General features: G+C 47.9%; 7 protein-coding genes across 7 annotated transcripts; 6 read left to right on the top strand and 1 right to left on the bottom strand.

Annotated features, from left to right (window-relative positions):
• Positions 1-1,157: 1,157 nt before the first annotated feature.
• N7529_005228 (Zn(II)2Cys6 transcription factor) lies at positions 1,158-2,876 on the top strand (the record flags this gene model as incomplete). Its single annotated transcript, XM_057240755.1, has 3 exons — positions 1,158-1,593; positions 1,640-2,117; positions 2,174-2,876. Coding segments are annotated over 3 exons (1,617 nt in total), but the record flags the coding sequence as incomplete, so codon positions are not given.
• Positions 2,877-3,069: 193 nt separating this feature from the next.
• N7529_005227 (putative transsulfuration enzyme family protein) lies at positions 3,070-4,301 on the bottom strand (the record flags this gene model as incomplete). The annotated part of the gene is made up of 2 exons (XM_057240754.1): positions 3,070-4,095; positions 4,146-4,301. The coding sequence occupies 2 exons, from the start codon at positions 4,299-4,301 to the stop codon at positions 3,070-3,072; spliced, it is 1,182 nt and encodes a 393-aa protein (XP_057100049.1).
• Positions 4,302-4,686: 385 nt separating this feature from the next.
• Positions 4,687-5,451, top strand: N7529_005226 (FMN-binding negative transcriptional regulator; the record flags this gene model as incomplete). The annotated part of the gene is made up of 1 exon (XM_057240753.1): positions 4,687-5,451. The coding sequence occupies one exon, from the start codon at positions 4,687-4,689 to the stop codon at positions 5,449-5,451; it is 765 nt and encodes a 254-aa protein (XP_057100048.1).
• A 236-nt stretch (positions 5,452-5,687) lies between these two features.
• On the top strand, positions 5,688-6,113 carry N7529_005225 (uncharacterized protein; the record flags this gene model as incomplete). The annotated part of the gene is made up of 2 exons (XM_057240752.1): positions 5,688-5,706; positions 5,767-6,113. 2 exons carry the CDS (start codon positions 5,688-5,690, stop codon positions 6,111-6,113), a joined length of 366 nt encoding a protein of 121 aa, XP_057100047.1.
• Positions 6,114-7,220: 1,107 nt separating this feature from the next.
• On the top strand, positions 7,221-8,375 carry N7529_005224 (IST1 family protein; the record flags this gene model as incomplete). The annotated part of the gene is made up of 1 exon (XM_057240751.1): positions 7,221-8,375. The coding sequence occupies one exon, from the start codon at positions 7,221-7,223 to the stop codon at positions 8,373-8,375; it is 1,155 nt and encodes a 384-aa protein (XP_057100046.1).
• A 928-nt stretch (positions 8,376-9,303) lies between these two features.
• Positions 9,304-9,678, top strand: N7529_005223 (uncharacterized protein; the record flags this gene model as incomplete). The annotated part of the gene is made up of 2 exons (XM_057240750.1): positions 9,304-9,378; positions 9,424-9,678. 2 exons carry the CDS (start codon positions 9,304-9,306, stop codon positions 9,676-9,678), a joined length of 330 nt encoding a protein of 109 aa, XP_057100045.1.
• Positions 9,679-10,265: 587 nt separating this feature from the next.
• N7529_005222 (AP-2 complex subunit sigma) lies at positions 10,266-12,158 on the top strand (the record flags this gene model as incomplete). The annotated part of the gene is made up of 6 exons (XM_057240749.1): positions 10,266-10,925; positions 11,438-11,496; positions 11,545-11,584; positions 11,648-11,677; positions 11,739-11,969; positions 12,057-12,158. 6 exons carry the CDS (start codon positions 10,266-10,268, stop codon positions 12,156-12,158), a joined length of 1,122 nt encoding a protein of 373 aa, XP_057100044.1.
• Between the last annotated feature and the right edge of the window lie 1,315 nt (positions 12,159-13,473).

Raw genomic sequence — 13,473 nt, 5'->3', positions numbered from 1 at the left:
TATGGTTCAATCCGAAGTAGATTCTTGAGAGTGTCTGTAAAGATAGCAAAGAGCTGTAACCATCCAATGTGCGAAATCCAGCAACTATATATGAGAAATCAGGGACTTCCCGCTAAGAATTCTCTCTCTAGCACCTACAGTAAGCAAATTTAGTGAAACGCGAATTGCTAAAAAGAACCATACAGTTGTGATATTATTCCCGAATAGGAATAGCGGTGCCAGAATCTCGCGCCAATGATGTCAGAAACCGAACGGACCTATCAGAGCCTTTTATTCCTGAGCGGGTCAACCAGTTAGCGTTGAGCTAAATGTTCTAAATATACAGATTGGGGACTTTGAGACTAATCTTTTTTTCCTCACGGACCACTCTTCGGCCCCCAAATGTAAGATCTAATCTGCCGGAGTGGGCTTGCACTCTTTCGGTTCTTTAGTGTGATTTGGTATGCCTGGCTTGATTGGCTCGAGGGTTCTGGTCTCTGGGCCCGCATCGGTAGCTGCAATCTGAGGTCCTGCGAGTCTGTTTGGTTTGTTTTTTTGTTGTCTCACATGGCTCGGTCTCTCCGTCTGCAAATTGTGCTAGTACTCGTCAAAGTAGACTGAGAGACCGCACTAGAGGCACATGATAAGGTTGCAATTATCAACTTACCCAACCCCGAGATCATACTCTCAATTGTTACCTCCCGCAATTGATCATAATATAGCGAAATGGTGTAAACATGTGAGCATAATCTGGATGATTCCAACTAACTTGCTTATCCATTGCCAGATCTCTAGCGGTGTCCATGTCCCTCATTCTCATTCCTAGTTCAATCCTACATTTTATGAACAATTACCTTACATGTAAATTATCATGATGGATAGTGGATGATACTACGTGCTCATAGGAATTTAAGAAGAATGATGATAAAATATCTAAGATGGTGGCCTAGATGCCCATTTATATGAGCATGCCGGCATGGCAAACATGCTGACAAAGGAAAGGTGCATACATAATGCATCAGATTAAATTTAAACCATTAATTAACAATTGCCTGGTGATAATTATCCCTTATACACTCGGTGCCTGGGCATCTAATTAAAACCATCTAATCCTGTGTCTATTAGTTAGGGAGTACATGTATTATATATATATCCTGAGGTCGTCTCCACCAATAGCCGGTCCGCTCAGTCAGCAATCCCGGCACACGGAGAATCGCCGCCAATCGTCAATCTTATACGGAATACCACAATCTCTCCATGCCGCAAATGGAGACATGAATCCCTGCTGGACATGCCGTAATCGGCGCGTTCAATGCGACAAATCTGGAACTCCTTGTGCCAAGTGCGAGAAAGCGGGGATAGAATGCTTCGACAAAAGACCATTGAGGTGGGTCAAAGGTGTGGCGATTCGTGGGAGGATGCAAGGCTATTCATATGAGGATAAATCAGATGGACCAGTGAAATTTTCCGAGATTGCGAAAAATGCTCGATCGAAGCCAAGCTCCCTCGCTAGAGCTTTGGTCAGATCTTCTCAGAGCAGAAGCCTGCCCGTTACATTGCAAGATCCGTCCATGTTGAATCTGGACCAGACTTCCAAGTATTATATAGACTATTGTAAGTCTCGATGCCATTCAAGGCCGCAGAATGCTGATTGTATCAGATAACGAACGTATATGCAAATTGTTTATTGTATACGACAGCGACAAGAATCCGTTTCGGAGCCTTATCTCCTTTGGACTGCAGGATCCTGTACTGCAAAAAGCCATTCTTGCTCTTGCAGCGCGACATCACGCAAATACAGGCCAGCCATTTCATCGAATTGAAGCGCCGAGCTCATTTGGCCTTATCAACGCCGATCGCGATGCGCTTCTTTTCAAGCATCAGGCAATGGAGGCGTTGTCCCGCGTCATTGGTGCTGGAGACACACGGAAAAATGATACAACTGTTGCCAGCATATTTCTCCTCATTTTCTTAGATTTGCTCGAGTCTGGAAGTGATGGGTGGAACTTTCATCTTGAGGGCGCTAAAAGTTTGATTACTTCCCACCAGTCGCTGCTGAACTCACATGCCGGAGTTAACGATGGCCCTGGTCGAACATTGCAGGAGATATGGAGCTTTATCTCCAAGCAAATTCATCTGTGCGTCTCAGTTAAGTTGGTAACTGAGATCAAGCTATGATACTGACCTTAGATAGTATCGAAACTTTGGGAGCAACATTCTTACGACCAAAATTGTTGTCAGAAGTTATTCCCACCGACCAGGAAGATGTTGAACAACAAGAGACAATCGAACAATCATTCCTCGGATGTCCGGAGTATCTATTGAAAGCAATTCGATTTCTCTCCAACGAAAGAGACACCATTGCAGGATCGAAGTTGCCGGATAGCGCCACCGTTGAAACCCATATCCAAGATACCACTGCCATGCTAGAGCTTGTCCGAAACTTTGACTGTTACGCATGGGCTTTGAATGTTCAGCGCTCAAGACAATCACCAATGGATGAAACAAATAATCTCTGTACACTATCGCAGGCGTACAAAACCGGAGTTTTACTATACGGGCAACGTGTTATCGATGCGCTCACAGGAAACACAACAGTGCAGGATGAGCTGGTCTCTGAGCTGCTGGGCTTGCTCAATGTTTTGAAAGACGATGAAGCCCTTTTCAAGTGTGTTCTGTGGGCCATTTTTGTCGCGGGCCTGGAGTGTCGAGTACAGGCCCAGAGGGACTTTTTGGTTGGATGCATGGAAAAATTCTGGATTGATACGAGTTGTTTGAATGTGATTAATGCTGCAAAGATCTTGCAGGATCATTGGAAGCAGGAGGACAGCTCGGAGACCCCGTCACAGTGGATATTTGACATTGGTTGCTTGGGCCGTGACTGGCTTTTAATATAACACAAGATTTTCGGACTCCGTTAAGGGGCCTTTTTCTTTTCACGAAGTGTTCAAACAGGCAGTGAAATATATCATCTGCCAGTTGGTGAGTTGCAATGATGTCTCAAGGTTATAAAAATACTCTCATAGGAGATCCTTTAAGATACCTACCTAAGAGATATGTAACATCAACATCATAACATTAGTTCAAACATCAAGCCAGGAGTGATTTAAAGGCCTGCAGTAAATCATCTTTCAGATCCTCCCAATTCTCCAACCCAACGCTAACTCGCAACAGCTTCCGATCGACTCTCGAATCCGACAGAGCCCGCCACTCGATCAAAGATTCAACACCACCCAAGCTAGTGGCATGCTGGAAGAAGCTAAGCTCAGTCGGCAAAAGCTTCGCAAACTCCTCCTTATGCAAGACGATAGAGAAGACAGGTCCGAATCCATTAGGCATCTGCTTCTGCAGCCAGGGCTCATCCTGCAAACTAGCATGATAAATCTTCTGCACAACCGACTGAACAACAGCGTCCTCGCTACCGACCGCAGGCTCAGATACCTTCATAGCACGATCAAGCCACGAAATCAGCTTAGCCGAATTCTGGCTCGCTCGCTGAACTCGCACCTCCAACGTACGCAGACTCCGAGTCCCTAGCCAGCTCTCCATGTTACCCATAACACTCCCAAGAGCCAACCTATCCTCGAAAAGCCGCTTGGTCCAGTCTGCTCGCTTTGTAGCAAGAACACCGCACAGAAGATCGCTATGGCCGCCGAAATACTTCGACCCAGAATGCATGACTATATCCGCGCCCCAGAGGAACGGATCCTGTAGTCCGGGTGGTGCAAATGTGCTATCAACAACGAGGAATGCACCGCGAGAGTGTGCTTTGCGGGCGTATTCCTCGATGCTGAATGCCGTCCCGAGAGGGTTGACCGGAGTCTCGAGAAGAATAACGTCACCCTCGCCCAAGCTTTCGACAGGGCAGTCAAGTGGTAGCTTTTGCAGGCCTGACAGACGGGATACGACTGCGATGACCTCGTGGCTGCCGTGGTATCCGTTGCCGACAGAGACGCGGCGCGGGTTTAGAAGTGTTAGAGCGGCGTGAAGTGCAGCGAGCCCTGTAGAGTAGCTCACTGCTTTGCCACCTATTAGTGAGGAGAGCACGGCTTCGAACCGGGTGGCGTTTGGTGCAAACTCGCGGGAGTATACATAGTTCTTGCCATTGAATTCGTCCTAGTGGGTTTTAGAATTGATTGATGATACACCTGGTCTTCAGTACTTACTACTGGATCTTCGGATGGTATGAGCTGCTCCGGGTCATCGGGATATCTGAAGGTTGTAGAGAGATGGATTGGAGGTGCCACATCAGACACCTGGTTTAGGATGTCGTCCGCATGCAATGCTTTTGTTGATGGGTGGCTGTTGTGCGAAGGGGCCATTGTGATAAATTTGAAAGTTAGATTCAAAAACAAAAAGACAAAGATCAGATTCTGAAGTTCTGATCTTTATATCTGTAGGGCTTCCTACTTTGAAGTTCCCACTCCCATCAAGTTCCTAAAACAGCATCTAGTTAGTGTCCACATTGTAGAAATATCGATGATATGATTGGTTGATTCACGGCTGCCCCTTCCGTTTTAGGAACTTGAAGGGAGTGGAGACAACGTTCTCCAACCAATCAGAATGAGACTGACTCATTTCCCACAGGGCGCCTTCTGTGTACAATTGTACTTTACATGTAGGTTTAGGGCAGCAAACACATAAATATCTTAACTCATTGCATCCTGTTCTCCTTTTACATCATCTGTACAAACACACAAAGACACAATGTATCTCCGCTCAGTTCACGCCGAGGGCTCAATCAAAGCCCTCCTCGAATTTATCAAGCAGAATCCTCTCGGAATATTGACGACTGCCATCTCATCCCCCTCCCACCCCTTCATCCAGTCCAGTCACATTCCCTGGGTTTTGGATGAAATCAGCGATGACCCCGATGCACCCGTGAAGGGCAAGCTACGAGGACATATGGCCCGACAGAACCCACAGGCTAAAGTCATCATGGAGAATGCCGGACAGTCGTCGACCCAATTGACGCAAGACGTGATGATCCTATTCACGGGCTCAGCTCATCACTATGTCACTCCAAAGTTTTATACGGAGACTAAGCCCAGCACGGCCAAAGTGGTGCCGACCTGGAACTACTCTGCAGTGCAAGTATACGGCAAAGCAACTGTTTACTTTGACTCCGCGGCTCCGGAGACATCGAACTATCTTTCACAGCAGATTCATGATCTATCGCAGCTGTGTGAGACCTCTCAGATGGGATATACGGGTCAGGACGGCAAGCCTGGACCTTGGACTGTTTCGGAGGCGCCTGAGAAATACATTGATATTATGAAGAAGAACATCATTGGCATTGAGATCGCAATTGAGAATATTGGCGGGAAGTTCAAAATGAGCCAGGAGAGCGGCAAGGGGGATCGTGAGGGTGTGATCGATGGATTTGCGAGTCTTGGCTCGGATATTGGCGACCAAATGGCTAAACTAGTGAAAGAGCGTTGCGAGATGAAGGATGCAGGCAAGACACAATGAACTAAAATATATAGGACGAGTTTTGCAATTTTGATGTCTTTGTTTCTTTGCATTGTATACGGCAAGCAACAGTGTACCAGTCAAACATCAAGCCTACCTGTTTCAGATGCCAACAAAGAAAATTTGCGTAAATAAGCAGCAAAGATTTGTAAATGGTAAGGTCGAGTCCTCATCCCACTCTCGAGTCTTCCTCCCCCGAGTTTCGTCATCACCTCTACTTCTTCGACCTCATCACTATGTCGGCAAAATCTGCTGGTGAGTAGGTACAGCAGATTCTCCAAGACTTTTGTAGACTAACGAAAGAATGACATATAGAACAAAATCTGCAGGAACTCAAGGCTCGCCAAAGCCAGCTCAAAAATGACCTGTTGCACCTTGACCACAAACAGAGAGACATTTTGATCAGGCAGGATAGAACAAACTATTACGAGGCACTTCTGCAACAAAAGGAGGAACAATACTTTGAGAAACGTCGCAAATACGATGACCGACGAGACGAGCGGATCGCCCTACTGGATGAATGCCTCCAGGATGGTGAAGATAAACGCAGTCGAGTTGAGAACATTGAGGACTCCGAGCTACGCGCAAAGCTCTTTGCCGACATCGGCAAGATGATGGAAGATTGTGCTAGGCTGTTGGAGATTGAAAGTGAGAGTTATTGATTCAATAAGAGATATCTTTCAGAAATCAGTCAATGCTCTTACTCCCTTCCTGTGTCCATTCGCAGATGTCCTTTGTTGATTTTGGTCACAGTTTGAGGCTCCTTGACTTTTCGCTTTGAGGTTGCAAGATAGTTAATGTAGATGATATTGAATCTATTGGGGTAGATACTATTTCACTCCAGTTAAGTTGGAAAGATCTAAGAAGATAAAAACGACACGAGAAGAGAATGATAAAAGAGAGTAGATATTGCCGGGACTTTTAAGTGCCTAGACGGAATATACCAAAACTTTGTTGCTTTGTTTTCTTTTAACAGTCCAGATCTCAACCAGCTCTCATTCTCGTCACATTAGTCTGTTTCATTCTCAACAGTTCCACGATCCTTTCCACGATGGAAGAACACCATAACCAAGGTAAGACACCCGCAATTATATACCTTAGGAGCTTACAAATACTCATGGATCAATGGTATCTAGAGCCTATCATGAGCGTCGAGAGTGAAGCCATCGAGACCATCGAGACCACCGCGAGCAACGAGGCCGAAACTGCGAGTGATCTGACTCAATTGTTGGAAGAAATTACAGACCGCTGTAATAAGCAGACACAAGAGATTAGCAAATGGCTTACTTTTACTGAAGATTTCAAGAAATCTATTGTTGACATGTCGGAGCGTACAAATGATGGTACTGTCGTTGTCCGAAGAGTGCCTCTTTCGCCTCTTTCGCCTACATTCAGGACACCGACATCTAGAAGATCCAATTAATAATTCGATGCTATTTTATCTGATGTTGCGGATGTCTGATCTCGTGCGTATGGTGATCTGCTTGGACAGTTGAAAGGGAAAAACATTTGAGATGATCTACAAACCGCTATCGATTGCCCCATCCTAATCGGTCCCCCGCCTTTCTTCCTCCAACAACCCCGAACAACTGCATTCAAAATGCCTCCTTTAGCTCAGACGGTACATTATTCCCTATCCTGATTTATTTTCTGAAATCCTACTTGATAGCCATGCCCAAAGAACCTCGCTGCCTAGAGCTTGGAAGGCTACCCCGCACCACCTATATAACACCCTTCCATGCGACATCCATGAACAAGCATAAGAAACAATGACTAACTCGATCGAACCAAAGACCAAATTAGTATCCACACTACGCCTCCTCATTCCCCGTTTGCGCCTCCTCCAAAAGAAAGACACAGCTTCCTCCGTCGTCCAGCGCCGCGAGCTCTCCCAACTCCTAAGCGAAGGGCGCGACGCTTCAGCGCGCATCCGAGTCGAAAATGTCATCGCCACAGATATCGCAGTGGAAGTAATGGAGATGGTCGAGCTCTACTGTGAACTCCTACTTGCTCGCGCCAACGTACTCGACCAACTAGCCTTTGGCGAGCAAGGCACCCGCGCCCGACACCGCGCGAAAGAATTACTCAAGAAACGCACCCAGGCACAAGCCGGCGCCGCAGGATCAGCTGCAGCAGCATCCAAGGCTACCGAGAACACCGGATCGCGATTTGGATTCGGGTGGTTGGGAGGCGGGACACAGAAGAAAGAAGCCGAGCGCGTCGGCGCGTCTATTACAGGGTCTGCGGAGGAAAGTGCCAGCGAGGAAGACAATCCCTACTTGGATACTGCGCTCGACGAGGCCGCCGTGGTGGTTTTCTACGCGTGGAGCCGCTTCCCGCACGACGTGCGCGAGTTCACCATGCTGCGCACCATGCTGGATGAGCGGTATGGCAAGGAATTCCGGATTCTGGCGACGGAGAACAAAATCGATGGAGTGAGTGTTCCTGATCGGCTCTTGAAGAGCTTGCGCGTGCGCCCGCCGGGTCAGGAGCTTGTTGAAAGTTACCTGAGAGAGATTGCGAAGGCGTACGGGGTTGAATGGCATGGACTTGACGATGTAGAGGAGCTGGGGAGTGCGCCTGAGTTCGTGGATGATGTGGGTGAGGGCGATGAACCTGGATTACCGCAGACGCCTGGCAAGCAGGGAGAGCCGAGTTTCTCAGAGGCAAGACGGGCTTCGGAGACGAGCGAGTTAAATAAAGCTACGCCTCCGCGGGGTCTCGCCGCTGGTAGGAGTCCGGTTAGTGTAGCGCCGCCGGCTCCTAGGACTGACAATCCCAATCCTCGAGTCAAGGTCCCTGGCACGGAGGATAATGATACTTCGAAGAGTGGGGGAGCGGCAGCACCTAAGAGGAGCAACAATGGGATACCCGAGCTGGATGAACTGACACGGAGGTTTGCGGATCTGAAACGGAAACCCTGATTGAGGATGTTAGGATATTAATTCTCAATGGACCTTGTATTGATTAGCCTCATCTGATTGCTACGATTTGCAGGACACGTTGCCTTTCTGTTCTGTTAGAACGTTTTATTTTTGCAAACAAGCCCTGTTCTTGGTACCACACATCACATTTTTAGACTTCATGACACCGCGAATCATAACTCAGGCTGGCTGCTTATTCACAAGCTGGCAAACTATAAATTGGCCTTTGCCGGCCTTCAATATGTATTTGATAGGTCATTTTCGAGGTCGCGTAACGCCAAAGTTGGAGGGGTAAGTACCGCAAATGAGCAAACAAGTTCGAATAAGACCAACAATCACAATTTCAAGTCTGTGTGAATAGACCCAATGTGACAGTCGACTTACATACAGGCACTCGAGACATTTCCTCTTCTATTTTAGTGCTCACTTTTTGTCGCTTTTTAATTATAGGGTAAAATTAAGCACGCCCGAGCCCTAAAGCCCTAGGGCCACTGAGCCGCCATTACATCAAACACATTCTGTGAGATATTTCAGGGGTGTGAGTTAGACCACTAGACCTCTGACGGATGTGATTCTGGCTGTTCCGGATACGACGCATGCATATCGACCTCGTATATTCGTTAAATCTGCCATTGCCATTGCAAGCGGCCCTAGGTAGTGACCACATAGCTAAATTATACAAATTCGCTTTCAGCTTCAGGAATTGCCCGCAGGTGCTTGGGATTTTCATTTTGAAACCTATACTGCCAACTCTCAAAAATGCAGCTCTATTGACAATCCCTCTTCTGCCACCTAGCTTGGATCGCAGGTGAGAATTCAACCTCTCCATTTCTGTATACCATCCCATATCATTTAACCCACAGCTATGGTGTGTAACCACGCTGTTGTGAATCTACAACTCAAAGCCTAACAAACTTATATAGACAACATGAAACTTATTGTCCCTGCCACTTCCATCTCCGTGATTATCTTGGGTGACCTGATACCCACCATCCGCGCCCAAGTATGCAACAACATTTGCGCCCACAACTCCGATCTTGGAGAATAGGACGACTCTAACTCACCTGCTGGGGCACTCGCTGGGCTCGTCCACGACCCGAGTGGTGGCCACTGCTACCAGGCTGCCGGTACTGGATATATGTGCACGGCCATCTCCGACTCTGGGAATGATGTCAGTGTGGTCGCAGTCTTGAACAGGTCGCCCTTAACTGGCAGAGCTGGCATGGAGTCTGGGTTTTGTGGAGTGCCATTTACTGTCAGTATGCTGGGTCCGTTGGCATCACATCATGAGTATCACTCATGAACCTGGAGCATCACAAAAGCATCCGGGACTAGTAACGGACCAGATATAGGAGTATTTAGGCTACAACTAACCAAGTTGAACTTCGGTTTGATTCACAATTCGATGGAATCAAACTTTCATGCTCTTAGGGGGTCTAGGCTTCTTCTACCACACCTAAGGTAAAAACAAAATTCCGTCTGGCTGACTTTTGCGATACAGTATGTGTGAAACAAGATAAGAGATCTCTTGCAGACACTAGTGTAGAAGCAAGGCATACAGAGTGGATTGACAGCTGTCAGTCAATATTAAACGCTAAACAGGATAGGATTCTCTGAAATAGATACAATATTGCACAACAGAATAGATACTACTCCGTACATTTGAACAAACAATATACTTCGTACATATGACACATACAGGTGGTGAAAACAAAAAGAATGAAAAAAAAAGAAAGATGTCAAAAGCCGTTGGATGCACGGGACACACCCGACCCCATTAAAACCCGATCGCGTCGATACATCACCCGAGAAATATGAACCGTAATCCCGCCTCTGGGCAGTGAAACACCCCTTTTCCAACGCCCACGGGCAGACACCAAAAACCAAAAAATGCCAGTCTACATGCTCCACGGATTCCGCTGGCCACGCGCAGGCTTTACCGGAATCCGGGTGTACATCGTGCTGCACAATCTCGAAGAAGCAGCCGCCGAGTACATCCAACAACCCCTCACAACCGAGCTCCTCTCCGAATCCTTCCACAAAACGCAAGCCGACCTCGTCCCGCGCCTGCCCGAGCTCTCCTTCATCGAGCAGTACGATCCGGCTGACGAAACGAGCGGCACTGTCAGCCAGGACTACGCTTATGTCGCGGCGCGGGTGATGGAGATCCCGGACGGAGGGGACGGCCGCGGTGGTGGCGGCGGCGGCGGCCAGAATATCGAGGATGTCGTCGAGCAGGGGTCTGGGTTGACGGAAGATCAGACCAAGGCGCTGGAGGAGCTGCGGGATCGGCTTGCGCCTGGTGAGAAGATCGGCTGGTATCTTGTTTACAATGGGGATCCGGATCGGTGGTACCCTGAGTCAGAGACAGAGTCGGAGTTCGAGTACGAGAGCGAGGTCGAGTCCAGGCAGAGTCAGAGTCAGAGTCAGCGCCAGAGTCAGAGCCAGCCTCAGAGTCGAAGCCAGCGCCAGAGTCAGCGCCAGAGTCAAATTCAGGAACAGGTTAAAGAGGAGAGCTACATGGAGCCTGCTAGTCCTCGGAGTTATACGGTATGTGACTTTATCTTGCGCGGAGCGGGCATTGCTGATATACTCTTTAGTCTCGTCTAACGAGGTTCTTTAACCGGATGAGTTCAGGATGAGGGACTGGGCTGGGCGCTGTGGACCATGGCGACATAAAACAAAGTGCTCTTCCTTCGCAGTGACAACTGATGCTTTCTTGTTGCACTGGGTTGCGAATCGAGCTTTTAACGAATTCTACGCTTTACGTTTGTTGATACTCTTCATGTTTGCGAATATTGTTATACTAGCTCAATTGCTGTTGGGATTCTGGAAGTCATAAAGTCAGTTTGAATCCCAAGGTCTCAGTAATTACTAGTAGCTCTCTCTAAAATCTACAAATTGCCTCGGCAGATGTCCATACTGTATGACTTCTCGAAGATCATTTAGGCGGTGAAATCTGGCAATATGGGGTTGAGGGGAGCTTCGATAACGGGAGCAGCGGAGAATATCCAAAAGCTTATTCCAACACTCCCCTGAGTGGTTTCATAAATGCTTACCAGGTGACATCCTGGCTTTCGTTCAAGATGGTCCTTTCATTTATCCTGGTTCAAAATCGCCAGTGAGTGGCTCTCCTTCCGGACCATAATTCATGCTAATGACGGTATAGGGGGAAAACGCGGCTGGCGAAGTGGTACTCCCCGTACAGTGTGAGTCCTGCCAGAAACTCTCTATGCCAATCGGCGGTCGAATTGCGCTGACACAAGCCGCAGGATGAAGAAAAAGTGAAGCTGAAAGGCGAGGTTCGTCCTGCAATACCACCCACGCCTACATTCGCCCGGAGACATCTAACCGACGATCCAGGTCCATCGCCTTGTCGCCCCTCGTGATCAAAAATACCAGTCGAATTTCGTCGAGTTCCGCCGCAGTACAAAGGTTGTGTACCGACGATATGCCGGGTTATTCTTCTGTGTCTGTGTCGATGCAAATGACAATGAGCTTGCATACCTCGAGGCCATCCATTTCTTCGTCGAAGTGTTGGATCAATTCTTCGGAAACGTGTGCGAGCTAGATTTGGTCTTCAATTTCTACAAGGTACGGCCCGTGGTGTGGGATAACACCCGCATGACTGGGTTATACGGCGATGATTTGGAACATGGTACTAATACGTCCATTCTATAGGTCTACGCGATCCTGGACGAAGTCTTTCTCGCAGGCGAGATTCAAGAGACAAGCAAGCAGGTTGTTCTCACGAGATTGGAGCACCTGGACAAGCTGGAATAGAAGTGGAGCGTGGTTTGATTGGGGGTCAACCCTTATCGATTACGAGCCTGTATCAAATCAACAGTCATTTGCATGGAGTTCAGGGGTATTGGGCTTTGGACAATGTTACGCTTTTCATAAGGGGAAATGGAAATCCCATACAGTTCATGCCACCACTTTGGGGCCAATGTCGAAATCACGGACCAATCTGGTCAATGCCAAGCCTTTCGTATTCTCTTTCCATATCCATAGACCCTCAGGGTCCGGGGGTAGCTTTGTACAAAATGCATTTCTAACTGCCGAAATTAATGCCGTTGACTCATAGAAACGAATGCCCAGACTGTGCAAATAGATTTAAGCTTAGATCAAGACCAAAGCAGTGCCAAATGCTAAATGGACATCAGCTTTGCGGGCCCTGTGTTTTCCTAATCGGTCATGGCTGGGTGAGGTGATCGTAGCCATCAATGGCGAACGTCTCTATGAGTCTTGGCACCGAACATTTAAGAACCTCTGTCGCTGCTAACCCTCAAAAAGAAGAGTCTACTTTATTTGCACGTTTTCTTTGCTTTGCTTCACACCTGATTTTATCTACGGATCTCATGGTCTGCGATCCCAGGATAACTAGACCGAAGAGTCTGAGCTCTAGATGCTTATCATGATGACTATGCCGGCACATCATTGTCCGCCATAGACTAGCTGTCTACACATCCTCACAGATATTCACACAGTATACCTGCTCAACACTAAGAACCCTGAGAACCACCAAGCCTGATCGACCGGCCCAGGGTGCACACTTGCCCCGAGAGGAAAACATCGCAACACGGGACGATCAAACCAGTTGTGACAGCACTGATAACGAAAGAGACGTATCTCTCACCCATCACACCCGGCGCTCATACTTCCGACACTTTACCTCATTCATATCGTGCAAGGTTATTACTCTAACAAAGATCCTCAATACTCGAACACGGCTCCGAGTCCGCATCGCATTTGGCGGAAACTCATTTCTGGGATAGGCATTGGGCGAACGATCAAGGAGAAGGATCCATTCGTTATACCGACCAGCTGGGCCGCCTACCTTGTCCATGTTGATCGCTTGAGCGTATATTGGACTGGTCTTGGCAGGTGGGACTAAACAGTCTCGACCACGAGCCAAAAGCAATCAATCTCCCGGAGCGGGGCACCATTTCTCGTACGGTATTCTTATCCCGAAACCCCCTGAGCAGAACAGATCTCTTTGAGTCGCTGTGGGCCGAGCTCGGCAGATACAAACTCAACTTGAACGCACACGGTTTGAGCTTTTCGGTTTGCTGGAAAACGCAATTTTCATATGTCT

This window comes from Penicillium soppii (assembly GCF_028829465.1).
Source record: "Penicillium soppii strain IBT 18220 chromosome Unknown utg000004l, whole genome shotgun sequence".
Classification (NCBI taxonomy): Eukaryota; Fungi; Ascomycota; class Eurotiomycetes; order Eurotiales; family Aspergillaceae; genus Penicillium; species Penicillium soppii.
Note: the sequence above shows the minus strand (reverse complement) of the source record. Positions and strands in the feature narration are given on the sequence as shown.